The sequence below is a fragment of the Lepus europaeus genome, chromosome 15 (assembly GCF_033115175.1).
Source record: "Lepus europaeus isolate LE1 chromosome 15, mLepTim1.pri, whole genome shotgun sequence".
Lineage (NCBI taxonomy): Eukaryota > Metazoa > Chordata > Mammalia > Lagomorpha > Leporidae > Lepus > Lepus europaeus.
Genome location: NC_084841.1, coordinates 13,254,484 through 13,276,161, shown reverse-complemented (window position 1 = coordinate 13,276,161; position 21,678 = coordinate 13,254,484). Strand labels below are relative to the sequence as shown.

General features: G+C 47.0%; 1 protein-coding gene across 2 annotated transcripts in view; it reads left to right on the top strand.

The window, feature by feature from the left end:
• The window catches only part of MYO10 (myosin X), a 251,839-nt gene that overhangs the window by 170,101 nt on the left and 60,060 nt on the right, over positions 1–21,678 (top strand). For both annotated transcript variants that reach the window (XM_062212206.1, XM_062212207.1), the window contains one exon: positions 1,536–1,616. In XM_062212206.1, coding sequence (XP_062068190.1) covers positions 1,536–1,616 — 81 coding nt within the window. The remainder of the gene's footprint in view (positions 1–1,535; positions 1,617–21,678) is intronic.

The following is a 21,678-nucleotide window of genomic DNA, read 5'->3' as shown; positions in this document are numbered from 1 at the left end:
TTCAACTGACCCAGTGTGGCCATTGTAGGCATTTGGGAAATGAGCCAGTCACTGGGAGCTCTTTCTGCCCATATTTCCTTCTTCCCTCTCCTCTCCCCCTCTTCTCCTCTTCTCTCCTCTGTCCTGTCTCCTCTCTTCTCCCTTTCCATCCCTTCCCCTCCCTTCCCTTCCCCTCCCCCCCTCTCCTCCCTTATCCTCTCCCCTCCCCTCCCCGGCCCCTCTTGGCCCCTCTTATCCTTTCTCATCTCCCTCCCTCATCCTCTTCTCTCCCCTTACCTCCTCTCCACTCTCCTCCCCTCCTTTCTCCTCTCCTCTCCCCTCCCCTCCTTTCTCCTCTCCTTTCCTCTTCTCTCCGCCCCCCCCTTCTCTCCCCTTGCCTCCTGTCCTTCCTCTCCTGTTTTTGAATTATGAAATCTGGGGGAGTTGAACATTTTAACATGAAATGTGAGATTCTTGTACATTCTAATTACATAATATTTAAAGTATTTGACCTTTAATAATACATGCTGGAATATTGATGGATAAGATAATATGGTATCTGGGATTTGGCTTTTTTTTTTAATATTTATTTATTTATTTGAAAGGCAGAGTTATAGAGAGGCAGAGGCAGTGAGAGAGGGAGAGGTCTTCCATCTGCTGGTTCACTCCCCAGATGGCCACAACTGCCAGAGCTGAGCCGATCCGAAGCCAGGAGCCAGGAGCCAGGAGCTTCTTATAGGTCAACCACATGAGTACAGGGGCCCAGGCACTTGGGCCAACTTTTACTGCTTTCCCAAGCCATAGCAGAGAGCTGGATCAGATGAGGAGCAGCCAGGACTCAAACTGCCGCCCATATGGGATGCTGGCGCAGCAGGCAATGGCTTTACCCATTATGCCACAGCACTGGCCCTGGATTTGGATTTCAGTGAGAGATAGAAGTAGTATGTATAGAGACAGAGATCAGGCGGAATGCAATAGCTTTGAGCTGAAGCTGGTGATATAGACTCATTAAATATATTATCTGCTTTGGTGAATAATAATAATAATTTTTAAAAAATCCTTCATAACAAAAAATTTTAAGGAAAATAGTGGTATAGATTGATCTGATGTTTATAACCTGGTGATTAGAAGACAAGAGTGAGATATTGTGGCTCAAAGGACATGAGCATTGGTATTGGCTATTTTGACAGAAATAATGAATTAGGGAAAATAATTACAATAGAAAATCAGATACTTCACAGTTTTTCTGTACAAAGCATTGAGATATCCTAGGGTTCCTTTTGCTTTGTTGACCAAACATTTTTTGAAATGGCACTATTTCAAAGGAAGATAAAAATGAGTTTTTATACTATGAAATAATCTCAGTTACAATGAATTATAATGTCTCTTGCAGTTTTATATTAGGTTGACAATTAAAAGTGAAAAAGCTCTTTACTATTCCTGACTTATATTGTTTTGCTTTTTATTCTTATTTCTGATAAGTACTTTTGATGCTGAGAAATTTAAAGAGTGACACACTAAGACTAAATCAACATGTACTTTTTCCTCCCTAATAGGACTCACTGCATTCCTTAATGGCAACGCTAAGCTCTTCTAATCCTTTCTTTGTTCGCTGTATCAAGCCAAACATGCAGAAGGTAAGATTTATGACAGTCCCAGGCTGAAATCTCGATTGAGTCTTCCAAGGAGCAGCCTCCTGGGGTGGCTCTGTACAGATGTGGGGTCTCCAAAGTGCTGTCGTAAATGGTTAGAAGTGGACAAGACGCTGGTATAACCAGTCCATAAATGAAAAACCCCCTTTGCCCCTTGAACCTCAGTCTGCTTTTGAATGATGCCGTTCGGCTTTCAAGATCGTAAAGGAAACCTTGGGAAGCCTTCCTTTTTTGTATTTTCTTTTTTTCTTTTAACCTTTGGTTTCAGATTCTTGAGGCTGGCTCCAATGTGACCCACTGTGTTTCGAAAAAATAGTTGGTGTGGGTTTTTTGCTGTGGTTGATTTCTTTGAGCTTTCTACTCTTTCGCTGCATCATTGAACATCATGCAGAGACTGTAGCACTGGGTTTTATATCCTTCAGCTGGTTGATCCTAACTCATGAGAAGACACCGCAAAGATCGTCCTAAGTTCTAATGTCTTGGCTATGTGATTTTAGCTTGTAAATGTTGTTACGTGATCAGAAATAATGTGAATTTTAAAAGGAGATGCTCCCTGTAACAAAGAAAATGTTGTACTATTAAATACAAGCAGTTGCTGAATCCAAAGCTAAATGTGCTGTTACCTTTTGAAGTGTTTTTAATGAAATTAAGTTATTTTGATGTGGCAGACCAGCCTCTCTGGAGCAATCCTGTAGAGAAAATCCCCACTCATTAGTAATTTCGAGAGCTCCCTCCTGTCAAGTAGGTAGATGCCATCCTCACGTGGGTGTAGCTGGGAAACCTGATCTGAACTGCTTCTCAGTAGGTTTACATTCTATCTTGATAGCTTTGCTGGTGCCGCATGTTATTTTTTTATACTATTGACCAGTTGCCTTTGGCTTCATAGTAAGTACTCTGATTCCTTGTTTATAGTTTAAAGATGTATACTTGTAAGAACCACAATATGGAGTTCTCTGTCTTTCGTAGGAGCAAAATCAGGTATCTCTAAGAGTAAACTGTTCAGTTTGTTACCTGACAGTGAAGTGTGATGGTAGGAAGTTGGCATTTATATCACATAAAGTGGCTGGGTCTTAGGTAGAGGCTCTATGATGACTTTATGTGCACTGTTCTGGCAGTTGGAAAAGCAACTCCTTTCCTCATCTTTCAAATTTTTATTCAAATGTTTCAGAAAATGGCAACATAAATAATACATGGTGATAAGCAGTATCGGATATTAGTAGTTAGAACATCTTTCTGGGCCGGCGTCGCAGCTCACTAGATTATCCTCCGCCTGTGGCACCAGCACCCCAGATTCTAGTCCCGTTTGGGGCGCTGGATTCTGTCCCGGTTGCTCCTCTTTCCAGTCCAGCTCTCTGCTGTGGCTCAGGAGTGCAGTGGAGGATGGCCCAAGTGCTTGGGCCCTCACCCACATGGGAGACCAGGAGAAGCACCTGGCTCCTGGCTTCGGATTGGTGCAACACACGGGCAGTAGCGACCACTTGGGGTTGAACCAACGGACCTTTCTCTCTGTCTCTCTCTCACTGTCTAACCCTGCCTGTCCAAAAAAAAAAAAAAAAGAAAAAAGAACATCTTTCTGCATAGTAAGATTTCTTGTAAGCAAGTTTATATTCCACTTGTCATGCTTTGTGACCCCAGTGGGCAGTGTTCCCATGACGATACAGATGGCCGTGATGGCTGTGGTGCACACACATGTGAGCTCCATCAGCATTCCTCCCAATTTTGGCCACAAGAGGAGTAATATATCCTGTCTTTCCACCTGCAAACACACGAGTGTATTTTTCTGCATTTGCAGTCTGGGGTGCGCAGATGCATCATATAGCTCCTGGTAAGCCATGCTTTAAGGAAGATTTTTCCTTATTTCATGCTGTGAAGCAAAAGCATGCACTTCAACAATGATTAGTGACTTAAGAGTCTAAGACACGGAACCTGCCCTGGCAGTGTTGGGTGAGGACAGAAACTCCCACTCCTGCTGTTCTTGTTTGCTTTCTTGAATGGCCTGGAGTTTTTTTCCTTCCAATACTCACAGTTTTTTGTTTGTTTGTTTGTTTGTTTGTTTGTTTTTGTTTTTGTCTTTTTTTTGACAGGCAGAGTTAGACAGTGAGAGAGAGAGACAGAAAGAAAGGTCTTCCTTCCTTTGGTTCATCCCCCAAATGGCCGCTACGGCCGGAAATACGCCAATCCGAAGCCAGGATCCAGGTGCTTCCTCCTGGTCTCCCATGTGGGTGCAGGGCCCAAGCACTTGGGCCATCCTCCACTGCCCTCCCGGGCCATAACAGAGAGCTGGACTGGAAGAGGAGCAACTGGGACTAGAAACTGGTGTGCTGGCGCCACAGCGCCGGCCAAATACTCACAGTTTTTGAAGTTCGGCCTGCTTGAAAATACTTGAGCCGCCAGAATACTGAAGAAATTACGTATTTTCATGTTTGTATTTCCATGCTGAGATTTTGTTGTACCTAATTGTTTTGGTTTCTGCATTTAAAAAAATGCGCCTACTCCCCCTTCTGTTCCCATGTGTCTTGGCTCCTGGCCCCTGACATCTCCTGACTGGAGACATGATAATTACCAACACACTAAAGATGGGCCATGGGAGGCAGAGAAAACGTCCTGGTCCTGTTAAAGGCCTCCAGAAGTGAAGGCTCAGACACTGGAGCCAACTTGTCTGAGAGTAAAGGTGTCGGTGTAACGTGTGTCAAAATGCTGATGGGAACAGACGAGCAACTTAGGGTTGCTCCAGTAGTGTGCCTGTCGTTCCACTGAAAATACCCAGACTGTTACTGCTGATTATGTTCTATGAAATTTATGTAAGCAACCCTTATTTGGAGCTTCTCACACATGTCTGTAGTTCCAGGATAGATTCTTCTAGAAATTTCACAGGGAAAAATCTTGCCTTCCCTCTCCCCAGAGATGAGTGTGTCTGGAGCAGGGGAGACGGGTCTCTGTTATCACCACATTTTCTTCTCCGTTCTGTTTATCAGGAGAGCTTGGGAGGTTGCATTTTAAGTGTGGGCGTGTGTGTATTTTGTGCATCATTTAAGCACAAGGATCATGGATTTGGGCAGACTCCAGAGAATTGGGGGAAGGAAGTGGGGAGGGCAGGTTTTCTGACCAGAGTTGAGAACGGCAGCCATGAAATCTGTGGCCTGGAGAACTGTAGAAAAATCAAAGTAGCTGCTTTTGTGCTTTTAGCAGCAAAGGCAAGATTTTCACAGAGGGTCCCCCAAGCTCTAGCCCCCCACCACGGCCTGCAGGACAGGCTGTCCTCCAAGTGTTTGCATCCCACCATCGGCTGCTGGGCCCTAAAGAATCTAGAAATTCTTTGCGTGTCTTTGTTTTATGAGTTACTTGTTAATTTGGGGTTTGTTTTACTTTTTGTTGTTGTTGTTGCTGTTATTTGGGAATTTTGTGTTTCATTTTGAAAAGCAGGTGCAGAGGGAGACTGTTATAAATGCAGGACCACACATGTCAGTGCAACTCTAACAATGCATGGACTTGTTTTCTGTTTTATAAATGGCCTTTTACCAAGCTTGGGTGTTGTGTGGAAGGCACTTCACTAGCTCCTTGAGGACTCCTCTTGGTGCTAAGTTATGAAGCCCATAAAAAAGCACCCGCCCTGGCCTCCGTGAGCTCTGGAGGGAATCTTCCACCGCGTTTCGGATTTTCAGAGTTCACAAAGGGCAGGCTTCTCTGTTAGACGGTTTTTACTCCGGCGACATGGCCTTTTAGCTCTTTTCTGTTGTGATTTGCTTAGGCAGTAGCAGTAGCTGACCCAGAGTGCCCCAGCCAAGCAACAGAGAATTTCTGCATCAGAAAAAACCTGCTTGGCCACATCAGAATCTCCCCCCAAGGGCGCCCACAGCCTGTGATCTCTCCCTGCCTGGTATTTTAGCAAATAAATTCTAGTCCGAAAAGTCTCTCATTAACATTCCTCAGAAAAGCCCTCAGGAGGTTCAGGACAGATTTCAGGAGGGAACAGACTGATAAATATCAGCAGGCTCCTCCTAGTGTGAGAACTCCTTGTCTGCAGAGGCCAGGGCCGCTTCCTGCAGAATCCGTCCAGGCCACCTATCCAGGAGAGCCTGGCTGGCTCCCCACCACATGTACTGTGGGTGTGGGAGGACCTGGGTTTGAGTAGGGAAGTGTTAGGAATTCCAGCAGCAGCCTTACCTTTGTTAAGTGTATGGTTTATTTTTCATTTATTTGAAAGGCAGAGAGAGAGAGAGTTCCCATCTTCGAGTCCATTCCCCAAGTGCCCGCAGCAGCAGGGGCTGCCAGGCCAAAGTCAGGAACAAGGAACTCAATCCAGGTCTCCTGTGTGGGATACAGGGACCCAAAACCTTGAGCCATTCCTGTGTCTCCCAGGGTGTGCATCAGCAAGAAGCTGGAATGCAGAGCAGGGCCAGGACTCGAACACAGGGGCCGTGGTACCGGATGCAGGTGCCTCAGTGGTGCTTACCGCAGCCCTGAAAGCCCGCCCGGCTTCACATTTGAGCCTTGACATAACACTGCCCTGAAAGATTCTGTCAGGTCTCCTCCAAAAAGGCGAAGACTCAGGTCTCCTAGTTTCTCTGTGGGTGGGGGCTGATAGGGAAGTCACTTAGCAGGGGTGGCCTCTTGGAGTAAGGTTCATCTAAAGCAAAAGGAGAGGAGTGATGGGCAGGGTTGTCTGCACTGAAGGAGGCCAGGGGCGGGGAGACTGAGGCTCTATTGGACTTGCAGTCCAGTCGTATTTTCTGGAAGGTAAGATCTGAAGAGAGAGGATGACCCTAGAGAGACAGGGTTAGCCAAGACCAGTTGGGGGTAGAAGGTTTTGAGTCACCATCTGTCTCCTGCCTTGAGGCACAAGGACACCTAAACTTTGCCATACAAAGGGCTACTTCAAGGACTCTGGAGGTGACCTGTGTCCCTATCTTTCATGTGCTGCTTTCATATCATGCTGACTCCCTCATGATGACACCTTCCTGGCCAGGACCACACAGGAAGTGAGAACTCCAGGAGACACTGTGGAAACAGGAGCCTTTGGTTTCTACAGGCATGATAATTTGATGGATGGACTTAATGGATGTGAAACTTTTAGTCCAGGGATTCAGCTTGGTGTAATCTAGGGGCTAGCAGCCATTCTCTTTCCCTCCTACCCCCTTTTTTTCAAACACACATCAAACATTTGTTTTTAAAAAAGAGAAATTTTGATAGTAATGTAGCACATTTTCACTTTAAATTTTGGTCCTGAGGTCAGTAGCGTAGTACAGCGGGTTAATAAACAGCAGCCTGTGGTGTCCCGTGTGTGTACCAGCCAGAGTCCCGGCTACTCTGCTAAGAAAGTGGGAAAGCAGCCAAAGCTTGGGTCTCTGCCACCCATCTGAGAGACCCAAGTTCTAGGTACCAGGCTTTGGCCCAGCCCAGCCCTAGCCATTGTAGCCATTTGGGGAGTGAACCAGTGAATGGAAGATACTCTTTCTCTGTCTGTCCGTCTTTCTGTCTCTCTCCCCCCTCTCTGTAACTGTCTTTCAAATAAAATAAATAAAATCTTTTTTGTTGTTGTTGACAGGCAGAGTTAGTAAGAGAGAGAGACAGAGAGAAAGGTCTTCCTTTTTCCGTTGGTTCATCCCCCCAAATGACCGCTATGACTGGCTCGCTGCAGCCGGCACACTGTGCCAATCCGAAGCCAGGAGCCAGGTGCTTCCTCCTGGTCTCCCATGCGGGTGCAGGGCCCAAGGACTTGGGCCATCCTCCACTGCACTCCCGAGCCACAGCAGAGAGCTGGACTGGAAGAGAAGCAACCGGGATAGAATCCGGCGCCCCGACCGGGACTAGAACCCGGTGTGCCGGCGCCGCAGACGGAGGATTAGCCATGTGAGCTGCGGTGTCGGCAGTAAAATCTTTTTAAAAAATTTGGCCCGGCCGGCGCGGTGGCTTAACAGGCTAATCCTCCGCCCTGCGACGCCAGCACACCGGGTTCTAGTCCCGGTTGGGGCGCCGGATTCTATCCCAGTTGCCCCTCTTCCAAGCCAGCTCTCTGCCATGGCGCTGGAAGGCAGTGGAGGATGGCTCAAGTCCTTGGGCCCTGCACCCGCATGGGAGACCAGGAGAAGCACCTGGCTCCTGCCTTCAGATCAGCGCGATGTGCCGGCCGCAGCGGCCATTGGAGGGTGAACCAACGGCTCTCTCTCTCTCACTATCCACTCTGCCTGTCAAAAATAAATAAATAAAAAAGAAAGAAAGAAAAAGAAAAAAATTTTTAAAAAAAATTTGGCCCTATTATATTTCTCTCATGTCCTTTTTGCCTCCTTTTATGCATCTCATTTCTCATTAGTCTTCTTGAGATATTTTTTTTTCCAGCAACCTTTTATGTTTCTTTTTGAGCTTTTGCTCTCTAATCCTCTCTTGTGAATAAAAGTATAGAGCTACTCTACAGTAGTATAGTCCTACTCTACAGGGGGAATCTTACCCATTTTTGACCCAGCTGATAGCTCAGTGTCCAGGCTGTTATATGTGCTTGGTAAATGTTGAATTGCCCAGAAAGGCCCATTACAGAGATGCTTGTGGTAGTGAGTATTCACCTTGTCTACAATAACAACTCATGTACCATCTTTGACCTTTATTGCAACAGGTTTCATCCCAGTTAATTTATTTTATTTTGGACATAGTTTTCCTTTTTGCTCATCCTTGATTTGTATTGTTGGAAGTTACTCTGGAGATATAGTAGTAGTAGCTAAATTTTGTTGTAATATCCTGGCTACGCACCAGCCTTCCCAGGATAACTTGGTACTCTACTCTGCCTGTCTCCCTTGGCTGACCTTTCTCAGACAAGGACCCCTCAGGTTCAAGGCCTTTTGGAACTGCTCAGCAGAGACTCAATCACAAACTTTGCTTCCTCTGGGGCTGATGCTTCATCCTCAAATACTCAGATCTCTAAATGAGGTGTTTCCCCCTAGGGACTTTGTGATCTGCCGTGATTAGGCCAGGATGCGCCACATAACAAAGGTTTAAACTGACAGGTTAAACGTTGGGTTTTAACATTCTGATCAAACTTCCTGAAGTTAGGGTGCAGTGTTGTGGTATTAGGTAAGCTGCCACTTGGGATGCCCATATGCCATATCAGTGTGCCGGTTCAAGTCCCTGATGCTCCGCTTTGGTCTAGGTCCTGCTTAATGCACTTGGAAATGCAGTAGATGATGACGATGGCTCAGGTATTTGGGTCTTTGCCATCCTTGTGGGAGACCCAGATAGAGTTCTTGGCTCCTTTATCCTGATCCTGCTGGCTGTCAGGATGCAGTCACTTGAGGGGTGAACTGGCAGATGGAAGATCAATCTCTTTCACTCTAATTTTCAAACAAATAAATAAATCTTGAATAACTCCCTGGAAGTACAGAGCTTTCATTTGGAGGATGCCCTGTTGTGCTGAGTCCACTCCAGCAGAGTAGAATGTACCACTGTGTGTCTGTCCCTGGGGGAGCACACGCAGCAGCTGCTGTTCTGGGCCAAAGTGTTTCTTATCACGCAGCTCTTGGTTATTTGACAGAAAGTGTGAAACTGAGACCTTTCGCCACCGTAAATGCACCCTTGGCCACTTTGTTTCCAGGCCTTTCTTCAGATGCTGCAGCTTTCCCGTCTCAGGGACAGATGTGTTAAGTGTAGTGTTGTAACCTCAGGGACAGGACCGACGGACGAAGTACTTCGCATAGTGTCCGTAATTTGCGCAGACGGTAGGGAAAGCAGTGATGAAATTTGCCTGCATGCAGGCATCAGCTTGTGTTGAGATGGCTCCTTGGACCACAGCAAGTCTGAGGCACATCGCAGTTACGGGCCTGTCCAGATGGGAACATATTTACCTTAAGAGCCAATGAAATGCGTCCAGTTTATCCCCTTTCAATGTCACACAAAGGGATCATGCTCCTTGTTGCTAAGTAACCCTTGGAGAGGGAAAATTCACTCCTGACTGCACCTGAGGCAGCCTGTTGCTTTTTCTTTTTTAGGCCCTTACTGTTTATGGGAAAGGTTTTATCTGTACTCAATGGTAGCTGCATTTTCACATCTTTCACTCACTGGTCTGCATCCATTCCGGGTTGAAATCAAAATATCAAATACTCATTTCTGTGAGTATGTCAAATATTAATAATGTCCTCATGAAAATATATTTTGTTCCTCAGTAGGCAGCTACCTCAGTGTAATTTTATCAAAATTTTCTTTTTTCTTTGTTTTAGTGTTTATTGTTTTAATCTACTTGAAAGGCAGAGTGAGAGAGAGAGAGAGAGAGCATCTCCATTTGCTGCTTCACTCTCCTGAAATGCCCACAACAGCCAGAGCTGGGCCAGGTGGGAAGCCAGGATCCAGAAATTCCATCCTGGGTCTCCCATGTGGGTAGCAGGGACTCAAGGACTTGAGCCGTCATCCATTGCCTCCCAGGCACAGTAGCAGAGAGCCGGATCAGAAGTCAAGTATGTGGGTCTCAAAGCAGCAGCTTGATAATGGTAGATGGCTTTCCCGAGTGGTGGCCCAATCTGCTGCACCGTAACACCTGCCTGTCCCAGAATTTTCATTCAAATGTCAGTACACGATGCTGTACCACATCAAGGCTGTTGTATGACCTGGGGATTATTCCCCTGTCTTTGAAGCATGTGTACTGACAGTACCTCCAGTATGAGTATTAAATAAAGTCATGTACGTATTATTGCATGAAATAATGGAGGCAAGAGAGAAGCCCAGGGTGTGCCCTGTGACTTGTTTCTATTTCCTCCCATTGCCTCCTGGGCTCCTGTACCTGGCTGGCTGGTGATAGATACGCTCCCCATCCTTTTTGTCTTTGTTATTGTTACAGAATGAACATACCTATATCAGTTCTTTTCTTTATAGATGGATCCATTTATTTGAAATGCAGTTACAGAGGGAAAGATCTCCTATCAGTTAACTCCCCAGACGGGCACAACAGTCCAGGCTGGGCTAGGCCAAAACTCAGAATCAGAGCAGCTCAGAACTAGAGCAGCCAGAAGGGATGTTGACGTTACAGGTGATGGCCTAACCTGCTGCACCACAATGTTGACCCTAATTCTTAAAATTAACAGTGGGGAGGGCCGGCGCCGTGGCTCACTAGGCTAATCCTCCGCCTTGCGGCGCTGGCACACCGGGTTCTAGTCCCGGTCGGGGTACCGATCCTGTCCTGGTTGCCCCTCTTCCAGGCCAGCTCTCTGCTGTGGCCAGGGAGTGCAGTGGAGGATGGCCCAATTCCTTGGGCCCTGCACCCCATGGGAGACCAGGAGAAGCACCTGGCTCCTGCCATCGGATCAGCGCGGTGCGCCGGCCGCAGCGCACCTACCGCGGCGGCCATTGGAGGGTGAACCAACAGCAAAAGGAAGACCTTTCTCTCTGTCTCTCTCTCACTGTCCATTCTGCCTGTCAAAAAAAAAAAAATTAACAGTGGGGGCCGGCACGGTGGCACAGCATGTTAAGTCGCCATCTGCAGTACCAGGATACTATATGGGCACCGGTTCAAGTCCCAGCTGCTCCTCTTCTGATCCAGCTCCCTGCTAATGTGCCTGGGAAAGCAGCAGAAGATGGCCTGAGTCCTTGGGCCCTTACACCCACGTGGGAGATCCAGCAGTAGCTCCTGGCTTTGGCCTGGCTCAGCCCCTGCTATTGTGGCCATTTGGGGAATGAGCCAGCAGATGGAAGATCTCTCTCTGTGGGTCTCCTTCTCTCTCTCTGTAACTCTGCCTTTCAAACAAATAAATAAATCTTTTAAAAAATTAATAGTGGCTAAGTTTTGGCACAATACTTAACTTGCCATTTGCAACCCCCGCATGCATAGCCTTGGAGGCAGCAGATGATGGCCCACATATTTGGATCTCTGAGACCCATTGAAGAGGCGCAGATGGAGTCCTGGACTTTGGCCCGGCCCACCCCTTGCTATTGCAGGCATTTGGGGAGTGAACCATCAGATGAAAGATCACTGAGGCCAGCGCTGCGGCTCACTAGGCTAATCCTCCGCCTGCAGCACCAGCACCCCGGGTTCTAGTCCCGGTCAGGGCGCCAGATTCTGTCCCAGTTGCTACTCTTCCAGTCCAGCTCTCTGCCGTGGCCAGGGAGTGCAGTGGAGGATGGCCCAAGTCCTTGGGCCCTGCAACCGCATGGGAGACCAGAAGAAACACCTGGCTCCTGGCTTCAGATCAGTGTGGTGTGCCGGCCGCAGCGTGCCGCCAGAGTGGCCATTGGAGGGTGAACCAACGGCAAAGGAAGACCTTTCTCTCTGTCTCTCTCTCTCTTTCCACTCTGCCTGTCAAAAAAAAAAAAAAAAAAATCACTGTGTGTATATGTCTGCCTTTCAGATGGGGAAAAAATTAATAGACTGTTGTTTTAGAAATTTTTTTTAAAAGATGTATTCATTTATTTGAAAGGCACAGTTACAGAGAAAGCGACAGAGAGAACTCTTCTGTCTACTGATTTCACCTTCAAATGACTGCAATGGCCAGAGCTAGGAGCTAGGAGCTTCCTGTGGGTCTCCCATGTGGGTCACAGGGGTCCAAGCATTTGGGCTACCTTCAGCTGCTTTCCCAGGCTCATTAGCAGGGAGCTGAATCTAAGTGGAAGAGCCCGACACCAACCAGCACCGACGTGGGATGCTGGTGTTGCAGATGGCGGCTGAATCTACTGCACCACAACACCAAACTTGCCCAAGACTCTCAGTTGGTAACTAGTGACCTGTAAACCCTCGTTGGTTTCAGGTCTGCTTGGCCCAAGACACTGTTTTATACAGCAGATACTAAAGGAAAGCATGGGAGGGCAGGGGCATCAGCCAGGGAGCCTGGACTCTGTAGAGTTGTCCGCATAGCCAGTTCTTCACTGCGCTGAGTCTCACAGCCTGGGGGTTGGTCCCATCCCCGGTGCAGTCTTACTGGACAGTGCCCATGCAGCACTCAGTGACCTGCGCCCATCCTTCCTGTCCTGGGCTTTGGCCTCTCCTGCACCTGTGCACCTGTGCACCTGCAGCTCGCAATGCAGTCTCTTCTTTCCTCTCTGGAAAATATCTCACGCAGGAGACCTGCAAAAGGGCAGTTTTACCTTTGGATGCACTGTTAGTCAAGGAAGCATGGAGGCAGCCACTCTTCCCCAGAGAGGGAACAATCACAGCACACCCCTCCGTGGTCACTTCAGTCCTGTTTACCAGGTTGTCACAGTAACCATTCAGCCGTGCTGCCTGAAAGACCAGAATAAAAAGCCATAGATGAGGCTCAGCAAGAGTGAAGAGTGCTGTTCCCAGGATGGATTTTCCAAGGCCACAACTAAGTTGCTCAATTTGGCCCTGGAGCATTATTTAAAAAAAAAAAAAAATAGATCGTCTTTAAAAATCAAGAATCTTTGGGCCTTCAAATGCATTTCCGTGTCTGTTGGTGCATGCAAGTTAGTTTGCTCCTGCAGTCAGAAGTATCCTCAGCAATTACCAGGCCAGGCTGGCCTTCCTTTGAGTAGAATCAGGAATGAATTAAGCAGGCACAGCCCAAGACACCACATAAAAGGCCGGGAACACCAGCAAGCCAAAGAAAGCCTGTTTTTGTGTCTGTCAGCTTAGAAGCTCCTAGCGCGGACTGCTAAAGATGCAGCCATTTACGGTGGACAAAAAGTGAAGGGGGACGAGAAACCCAAGGTACGGTTTTTGTCTCGTCTGTGTGCCTTGCAATGGTTTAAAATTCTGCAGAGATCACACCAGAGCTGAGCAGAGCGTGCTGTTTCTCCGAGCACCCAGTTTTTAGTTTGCAGCAAATGGGCGAGTGCTGATCTTGAGCTCACGCGTGTGCGCGAGGATAAGCTACTAATGCTTCCTGGAAATGAGGAAGGGGATCCACTCATCAGATAAAGCATTGACTAGGCTGTGTGTTTCTGATACAGCATTTGCCTTCCTATGAAAGAATTTGTTATAATAAGTGGGAAGCGGAAATGAGTGGCGTGCTGTCTTTTGTTTGGATTTCTTATCTCAGATTACCTGTTTCAAAGCTTGTACACTGTACTCATACAACTTTTCTCTGCTTTGTGTTTTATAGGAACTTTTAAAAAAATTTGCTCAAGAATACTCTCTTTGTAGATGGCATTGTGAACTGGTTTGTACACTAGTATGGCAGTGCGTAGGCGTTGAGTGGCCAGCTGTTGACTATTATGTGCTTGTTTCACACAAGCACACCCATGTGGGCATTTTGCAATCAGTCTGGAGAAACCTGAGGAGGCACACTTGGTTGGGATTCTCTCGTTCCCCGAAGGAGAGGTCCCCCATGGAAGAGCTAAAGAAAAGTGCCTGAAATGCTAATCTCTGCCTGGCAGACAGAGGATTCACAGGAATTGCAGTGAGGGGAGGGGGGTGTCTATTCAGTTGCTAAACTTGGCCTTGAAGGGTGTCTGTGTTTTTGGCCTGAAGGTGGCCTTTCATATTAAATTGACTTACATTTAAAAGAAATGAATAATAATGTGGCTGGGCTGAGCTGGTTTTTGTTGAAATAGGTAAGGTGGCTAAGTGGAAACCAAATATTGGAATGCTTGGGTTTGGGCATCTCTTTTTAAAAATAATGGATCTGATAACGGAAGGTAGCTGTGCTTGTGAGGACAGGACAAGGTTTTCTGACTCTTCCTGTTTGCTTTAAATATGCGGACCTCCCCCACCAGCTGCAGAACTAAGGCTCCAGTGGCAGGACCCAGAAACACCCAAACTTCATCTTTCAGACAAAAGCCGTGGCTGTTAAAGGATACGTGTGGGAAGATGATGCAATTGGAGCGACCCCAGTCTGCCCTGCTTTCTTCCCACCTGGGAGGTGCCAGCTGCCAACACTGGGTCCGTGGAGGGGGTGGGGGGACCCCAGGGCGACCCTCCAACTCTGCGTTTCCACTCTGGTTCCACCAATCAGAGTGGGAGCCCCGCTGCCGCGTCTGAGCCCCTCCCAGCACCAGCTGTCTGTCTAGCACATGCAGACAGATTGTTTTTGTCCCCTAGCAGGGGTAACCCTGCATTAGCATTTCCCCAGGCAGCCCCTCAACAAGTGATTCCTGTTCGTGACTTTGATCTAAAATTCAGGCTGCTCACCCAGCAGCTGTACAAAGAACCCCTTCCCAGATCCCCAGCAGCTTCCCAGCTGTCCAGCCCCCTGGATGACTTTGGAGCATAGGGCTGGGTTTGAGGCTAGAAACCAGAGAATGGGGTCTAGGGTGGGGATTGCAGGCTAGCCCCCAGAATTCTGCACTCTTGGGTCTGCCAGGTTTTCTCTGAGCTGCACTGAAGGTCCTCCCTTTTCCCACCCTGGGCAGAGTTTCCTTGTTCCTTTCTCACACTAGCCCTTTCCTTGACACTAGAAAACATTCTGCAAAGAATAGTGACAAGGATGAAAATCCCATCACAATGGCCAACTGGCTTTTGCCTCCACCCCTCCCCAGTATGAAGCCAAGATAATTGATTATAAAGCATTTTGAAAATACATGAAATATTTTTAAAATTACTATTAATCACAATATCCTCACCCAGGGACAGTCTTCTTTACGTTTTGTAATGTATATACACACACCACACGCACATTTTTAAAAATGATTTATTTAGTTATTTCTTGAAAGGCAGAGCAACTGGAGGTGAGAGGTGTGGGGGGGAGGTGGAGAGAGAACTTGTACCTGTTGTACCTGCTGTTTGATTCCCCATATGGCCACAACAGGTTGATCTAGGCCAGCTTGAAGCCAGGAGCCAGGAACTCCATCCTGATCTCCCACATGGGTGGCAGGCGCCCAAGCACTTGGGCCATCTTCTGCTGCTTTCCCAGGCAGTCCAGCAGGGGGCTGGATTGGACGAGGTGAAGCCGGGTCTTGCACTGGCATTGAAATGGGATGCAGGTATTGCAAGCAGCATCTGTGTTGCGCCTCCCCCACCCCCCCCAAATCAAGATCATAGTGTTTCCTAATTTGGGCACGTACTTTCTTTTTCAACTTATCTTGAAATATTCCTATGCCTGCTTTCACGGCTATAGAATTCTGTCGGTGGCTATGCTTTAAAGTCAGATTTTCTATTATTCATTTAGAAATGCTGCTATATTATTCGTATGTACAGATGCTGTTTCTTTATAGTAACTGTTAAGTTTATTTGCTAAGTCGGAGTATGCACTTTGTCAAGACTTTGGTGTATGCATATACATAAGGCAAATGGCCCTTTCCTGAGGCTAGCAACAAACAGGGGAAATTTTGTAGTGTACAAAATGAGGGTGTGTGGCCTTAATATATAAAGAGTGACTTGAAATCAAGAAAAATGAAAACAACTATAAACAAGAAATTTGCAAAAGGTAAAATGCAATTTCAAATTAACGTGATGATCTCAGGAGTACAAAGAAGGAAAACAAAGTAGTGAGATAATTCTGTCAGTGTGAGGACTGATTTTTGTTTGGTTGGTTTTACTTTTACTTTTTGTGTTGCTATTTAATGACACGTCCCAAGCTGTGTGACTGTTTGAAGAAACTGACATTCTTGTGCAGTTCTGCTGCAAGTTCTGACTGCTGCAGTCTTTGCTGAGAGGAAGTTTAATCCTGTTTTTTAAACTTTTTCTTAACTCTCTAAATACAGATATACACTCTGAGACACATATTAAAAAGGGAGAGGAAAGGGGGGTGAATAGGAACCTGACTGGGCTTCTATCTGTGACTGTCTTGAGGCTGCAGTCTCTCCTTGCCCTGCCCTCCTCCTCCCCGCCCCTCTCCCAGGGCCGGACTCCGCTAACCACCCCTCCTTCCTGGCACCTCTGGGACCAAGCCTCCCCACCCCCACACCGTGCTCCTGACTGGCTCCTCTGGAGGTAGGCATGGCCTCAGGCACTGCCCTCACCTCCTCACCCGCCTGGCTCCTACACAAGGGCGCACTTCTCACGTTCTGCGCCCTGTGCTCCGGTCGGGTAAGTACCTCTCATGGTGAAGCTCTTCCCTTAAGCTCTGGCCGCCTTGATTTGGGAACCTGCTTTTTCTACCCTGCGTTTCTAGATTTCCTGGCTCTGTGTTGGTCCGTTTCACCTGTCTGGTATGTCCGCCACTTCATTGCCCCTCCTCTCCCTGCTGCTGCCACCACTTTTCAAACAGAACCATTTTCTTTTTTGCCAGGTGAAGGCAAGGGTTTCTCATCAAGGGCACGACTGACATTTTGGACTGGACAGTTGTTACTGGGCTGTGTCTTGTGCACTGCAGGATGCTTACCAGAACCCTGTTGGATGCCGGTACCAGTCCTCAGCCCCAAAATGTCTTCAGAAATTTCCAAAATGTCCCGAGTTGAAGTGCCCATGCTGATTATGTGTTGGTTTTTATTCTTATTTTTCAGTGGCTCTCATTTAAAACAGCATCAGCATGCACATTAGTTATGTATGCAGCTTTCACTTTTAACTTTGTGTTTTATCAGAAAGCATATGATGAAACCAGAAAATAGTGTATCACTGAACACTTCCCAGATGGACTGAGTCCGTGAGTTAAGTACCTCCTCAGTCGATCCCTTCCCTCCTAAGTGGTGTTAAAGAGTTGAAAATGAGGGGGAAGACTCTGGTCTGTAGGGTGTTCCCCAATAAACCCTTTCCCTAAAAAAAAAAGAAAAGAAAATTGGGGGAAGGGCAGCAGGACCCCGGGCATCCGTGGTGTGGCTGTCCCGTGCTCTACTTTCTCAAAAGAATGGCTGCCCTAGTTTCTGCCACTCCAGAAGGATAAAGCGGCTCATCAAAGTGTTCCCGATGCTTCGTTTGTCAGCATTTCAGTAAAAGGAAAGGCCGTTTAGCTTCAGAATTATATTATGGTATGCTCAAAGTTTGCCTCTGTGAAATTAAAGTGGCCTTGTTAAACATAGTAGAGCACTTTGCCCTTTCTCCCATGTTTATAGTGGTGCAAAATTCAGTGGTAAACACATCTTTCCGAGAGCAGGTAGTGAGTCCTTTGAAAAGATCTCTTTAGATAATCAGGAAAATGGGGTGTGAATATGCATGGTAAATTTTGGTAACTGAGATTTCAGCTTTTAATCTGATAAGCATGGTTTAAATACAAAATCTTTTAGGCATACCCTGGCATTGTTTTCTTATGGGACAACGTAAGTTTAACGAAGGTTATTACATAGTAAGTAGAGGACCAAGACAAATTTTGCTGGGTCCAAAGCTAAAGGAGCATATCCCATGGGATTATCTCAGCCAAAACAGGCATCCCTACTATGTTAATTATGGCTTGACAAATTGCCAGCCAACCTTTTCTTTTTTCTTTCCTCTTTTTCTGTCCTTTCTTTGGCATTGACTCTGAAATGCTGGCCTGCATATTTGATCCACTGATTGCATGACATCGATTCCAGTAAAGCTTGGGCTGGGCGGTTTACATTGGACCACAGGTGCACACACTTGCAGTCCTTGCAGGCTTTTAATCAGAGGCACCTTGCAAATTAGGGAAATGAGGTCCTCTGTGGAGGTGGAAGGACAGGTTGGACCTGGTCATGACGTCATCCCACTTTGATTTCCAGGGCTCTCACCCAGCCTGTCAGTAGTCAGGGCCAGCTCTCTAAGGAAGCAAAAGGTGGAAAAGATGTAAAACCCTGTGTAACTGACCATCTCTTAACCTAGCCGTTGCTTGCAGCCCTTTTGCATCAGCAAATGGGCCACTTTGACTCAGTCGCTGGTGCTATCTGGGGTGTGCTAGACGCACATCTTGGTTGACACAAGCTCAGGGCTCTGCCAGCATTTAGAGTTAAAGCCTTCCCTTCTCATGCTCAATTAAAAAAAGTTAACTACAACACAATTGCCACTTGTTCTCCATTACTCACCTGGCCTGCTCATAATGCAGCCACTCTGCTTGTTACAACACGTTGCTATAAAGTATTGAAATGATTTAGAAGGCTGCTTGGAAGATAATGAGCCTTCAGCAACTGGCTGGGTGCACAGGTTTTTTTTTTGTTCTTTGTCCTGGTCATTTTGGTGAATGTTTTCATGAAGTCGCATACCTAAAACAGATTGTAAGGGTCCAGCATTGTGGCATAGCGATTAAAGCCACCACTTATCTTACCGGCATCCCATATGGGCTCAGTTTCATGTCCCTGCAGCTCCACTTTCGATCCAGCTCCTTGCTAATGTGCCTGGGAAGGAAGTGGAGGGTGTCTCAAGTCCCAGGCTCCTACCGCCCATTTGGGAGACCTGAATGCAGCTTCAGACTCTTGGCTTTGGCCTGACCCAGCCCCAACGACCTGGAGAGTAAACCAGCTGATGGAAGATCTCTGTTTCTCTTTCTCCCTCTCTCTGTAACCATTCCTTTTAAATAAATAAGTAAATCTGTTTTTAAAAAACAAAAGATTGTGCTCTACTGGCTGGTATGAGAACTAGAAGCTGCCCAGGAATGCAAAACCTCAGAGGGGACCCTTATCTATGGGAATGGATGAGTAAAGACTCCATATTTTTTTAAAATATGATTTATTTATTTTGAGAGTCAGAGTTACAGAGAAGGAGAGATAGGAAGAAAGATCTTCCATCTGCTGGGTCCCAGATAGCTCCAATGGCCAGTGCTGGGCCAGGCCAAAGCCAAAAGCCAGGAGCTTCATCGTAGTCTCCCATGTGGATAGCAAGGGCCCAGGAACCTCGGCCATCTTCTGCTGCTTTTCCCAGGCCAAAAGCAGGCAACTGGATCAGAAGTGGAACAGCCAGGACACCAACTGGCACCCCTGTGAGATGCCAGCATTGCAGGCGGGGGCTTTACCTGCTACACCACAACGCTGGCCCCTAGACTCCATATATTGAGAGGCTGGGTACAAAAGTATAGGAAGGAATGAAGAGATGACCAGGTGACGTGTAAGTCTTTTCTGTTCCCATAGATCTCGTGTCATAGTTCATGAAGCCCAAACGTTTTTGGGTAAAAATGCAGAGACCTGGGAGACTTCACAGCATGGGAGATGTCATCCTAGTGTTTCTGAACAAGTCACCTCTGTGGCCTGCTCTCCCGGTTTTGACTTGTAATTCGCAGAATTAAAGCTCTATCCTATACTTACACCCCTAGTAATTCATTAACCTGGGCCTGTTTTCCACTTATTCCAGGGCTGATGGCCCAGGGCTTTCATAATTCCCAAAGAACAACTTGATTTTGCTGCTGTTTGCCCAGTGAATAAAGCAACTGTCCTTAGACAATAAATCGTTAACGGGTTGATAAAGCAAGTTACTCTTTAAATGTTTCTGGAGTGCAGTGATTAGTGACTGCTGTGTAGTTTGAACATGATTTGGCTCCCAAACTCACGCAAATGTTTAAACCGCAAAGTCATAAATTGATGGTGCTGAAAGGGTAGAGACTGAAGCCGCTTATGGGGTTTAGTAGGCAGGCCTTGGGGAGGTCCTTCTGCCACTGGGAGTGTGCCCTTGGAAGGCTGCTCTATGACAGAGTTGGTTTTAGGGCCCGAGTTTCCCTGCTTCCTGGCCACCCTAGGATCATCACATGCTCTGTGTGAAGTCACTCATTTAAAACAGTTTTTTTTTTTTTTTAATTTTTATTTTATTTATTTGAAAAAGTGAATGGGGGGAGAGAAAGAGAAAGAGGAAAGAAAGAAAGGAAAGGAGGGAGGGAGGGAAGGAGGAAAGAAGGAAGGAAGGAAGGAAAGGAAGGAAGGAAGGAAGGAAGGAAGGAAGGAAGGAAGGAATCTCCCATCCACTGATTCACTCCCCAAATGCCTGCAACAGCCAGGGCTGGGCCAGGCCCAATCCAGGGCTGTAACTCCATCCAGATCTCCCCCATGGGTGGCGGGGACCCAAGTACTTGAGACATCACTACCACCTTCCCAGAATGCACATTAGCAGGAAGCCGGAATCAGGAGTGGAGCTGAGACTCAAACCCAGGCACTCCAGTCTGGACCACTAGGCCAAATGGATACAAGGACTAACTGTCAGCATGTCTGTAACACTTCTCACTCGGACCCTGGCACCCAGTCAGCACTGGTGGTCTTGGTGGCTAATATGTGATGGTTGCTGTATGCATCACAGTGGAAACAAGTGCCATGGAGCTTTGGTAGAGAATTGGATGCTGACTAGGGCTAGAACAGCAACAGGGGTTTGTTTCCTCTCAAGATTTCTAATCTGAACTCATTTACTGAAGGGCACATCCCCAAGTGCAGTTTGTGAAGGTTGTGCCTTTATTTTGGGTACATGCAGGAAAAGATTGTGGAAAGAAAGTTTGTACCCTAAGAACTGTTCCTTAAAAATCGGAGGATGGGGAGGTGAAGTGGATGGGTAAAGGATGTGGACCCATTAGGTTATTCTAAGGACAGGTGAGGGGTGGGACCAGCAGTCCCCATATAGTCTTTGTTTCCTGTGTCTCAGGATGAGGAGCAAGTGTCCCCTCTCTCTCCCTTCTATTTTTGAGGCCGAGGGAGTCTTCCACGCAGAGTTCTATTCCACACTCATTCTCAGGACGATGCCAGGGTGCTGCAAGCCTCATGCGTGCACCCCTGGCTCTGAGGCTGGGAGGGGCCGTCCAGGCTGCAGCCTAGATTCACTGCGTGCTTGTGGCACTGAGTCCGGCAGGAGCCCCAAAGATGGAAATAACCTGACCTCTTGTCTCCTAGCAACTCCAGCTGGTCAGTGCAATATGCTGTGGAGTTTCGAATTTATACTTAACAGATACTGGCTGTGCTCTCCGGCTGGCTAATTTCCCGTTATGAATTACAGGCAACCCCTTTAGTACATGACTAAGCAAGAGCAAGGGCTCCTAGGACTTGAGCTCCCCGGGATCTCTTCGCACCAGGCCCCAGTTCCTTCTGGAAAGTAGAATTTGCTAAGGAGTTGCCTATGCGTTACCACTTACAGCAGACAGCGTGGAGCAGTTTGCAGGTCAAATTCTTCATTTGTCTTTGTTTTCTTTCTTTCTGGTAACTCACTATTTACTCGTGAACAATCATAAATCAGCTAAATATCCGTCATCAAAACAGGAACTCTCTTCTTAACTATAGGCAGGGCTTCAGAAAGTTCATGGGAAATTTGCGTTATCTTTTTGCTTCTTTGTTCTGTGAGTTTTTGAAGCCTTCCCGTGTGTTTTCATGTAACGTGGAGGAGTCCTTCCTCCCT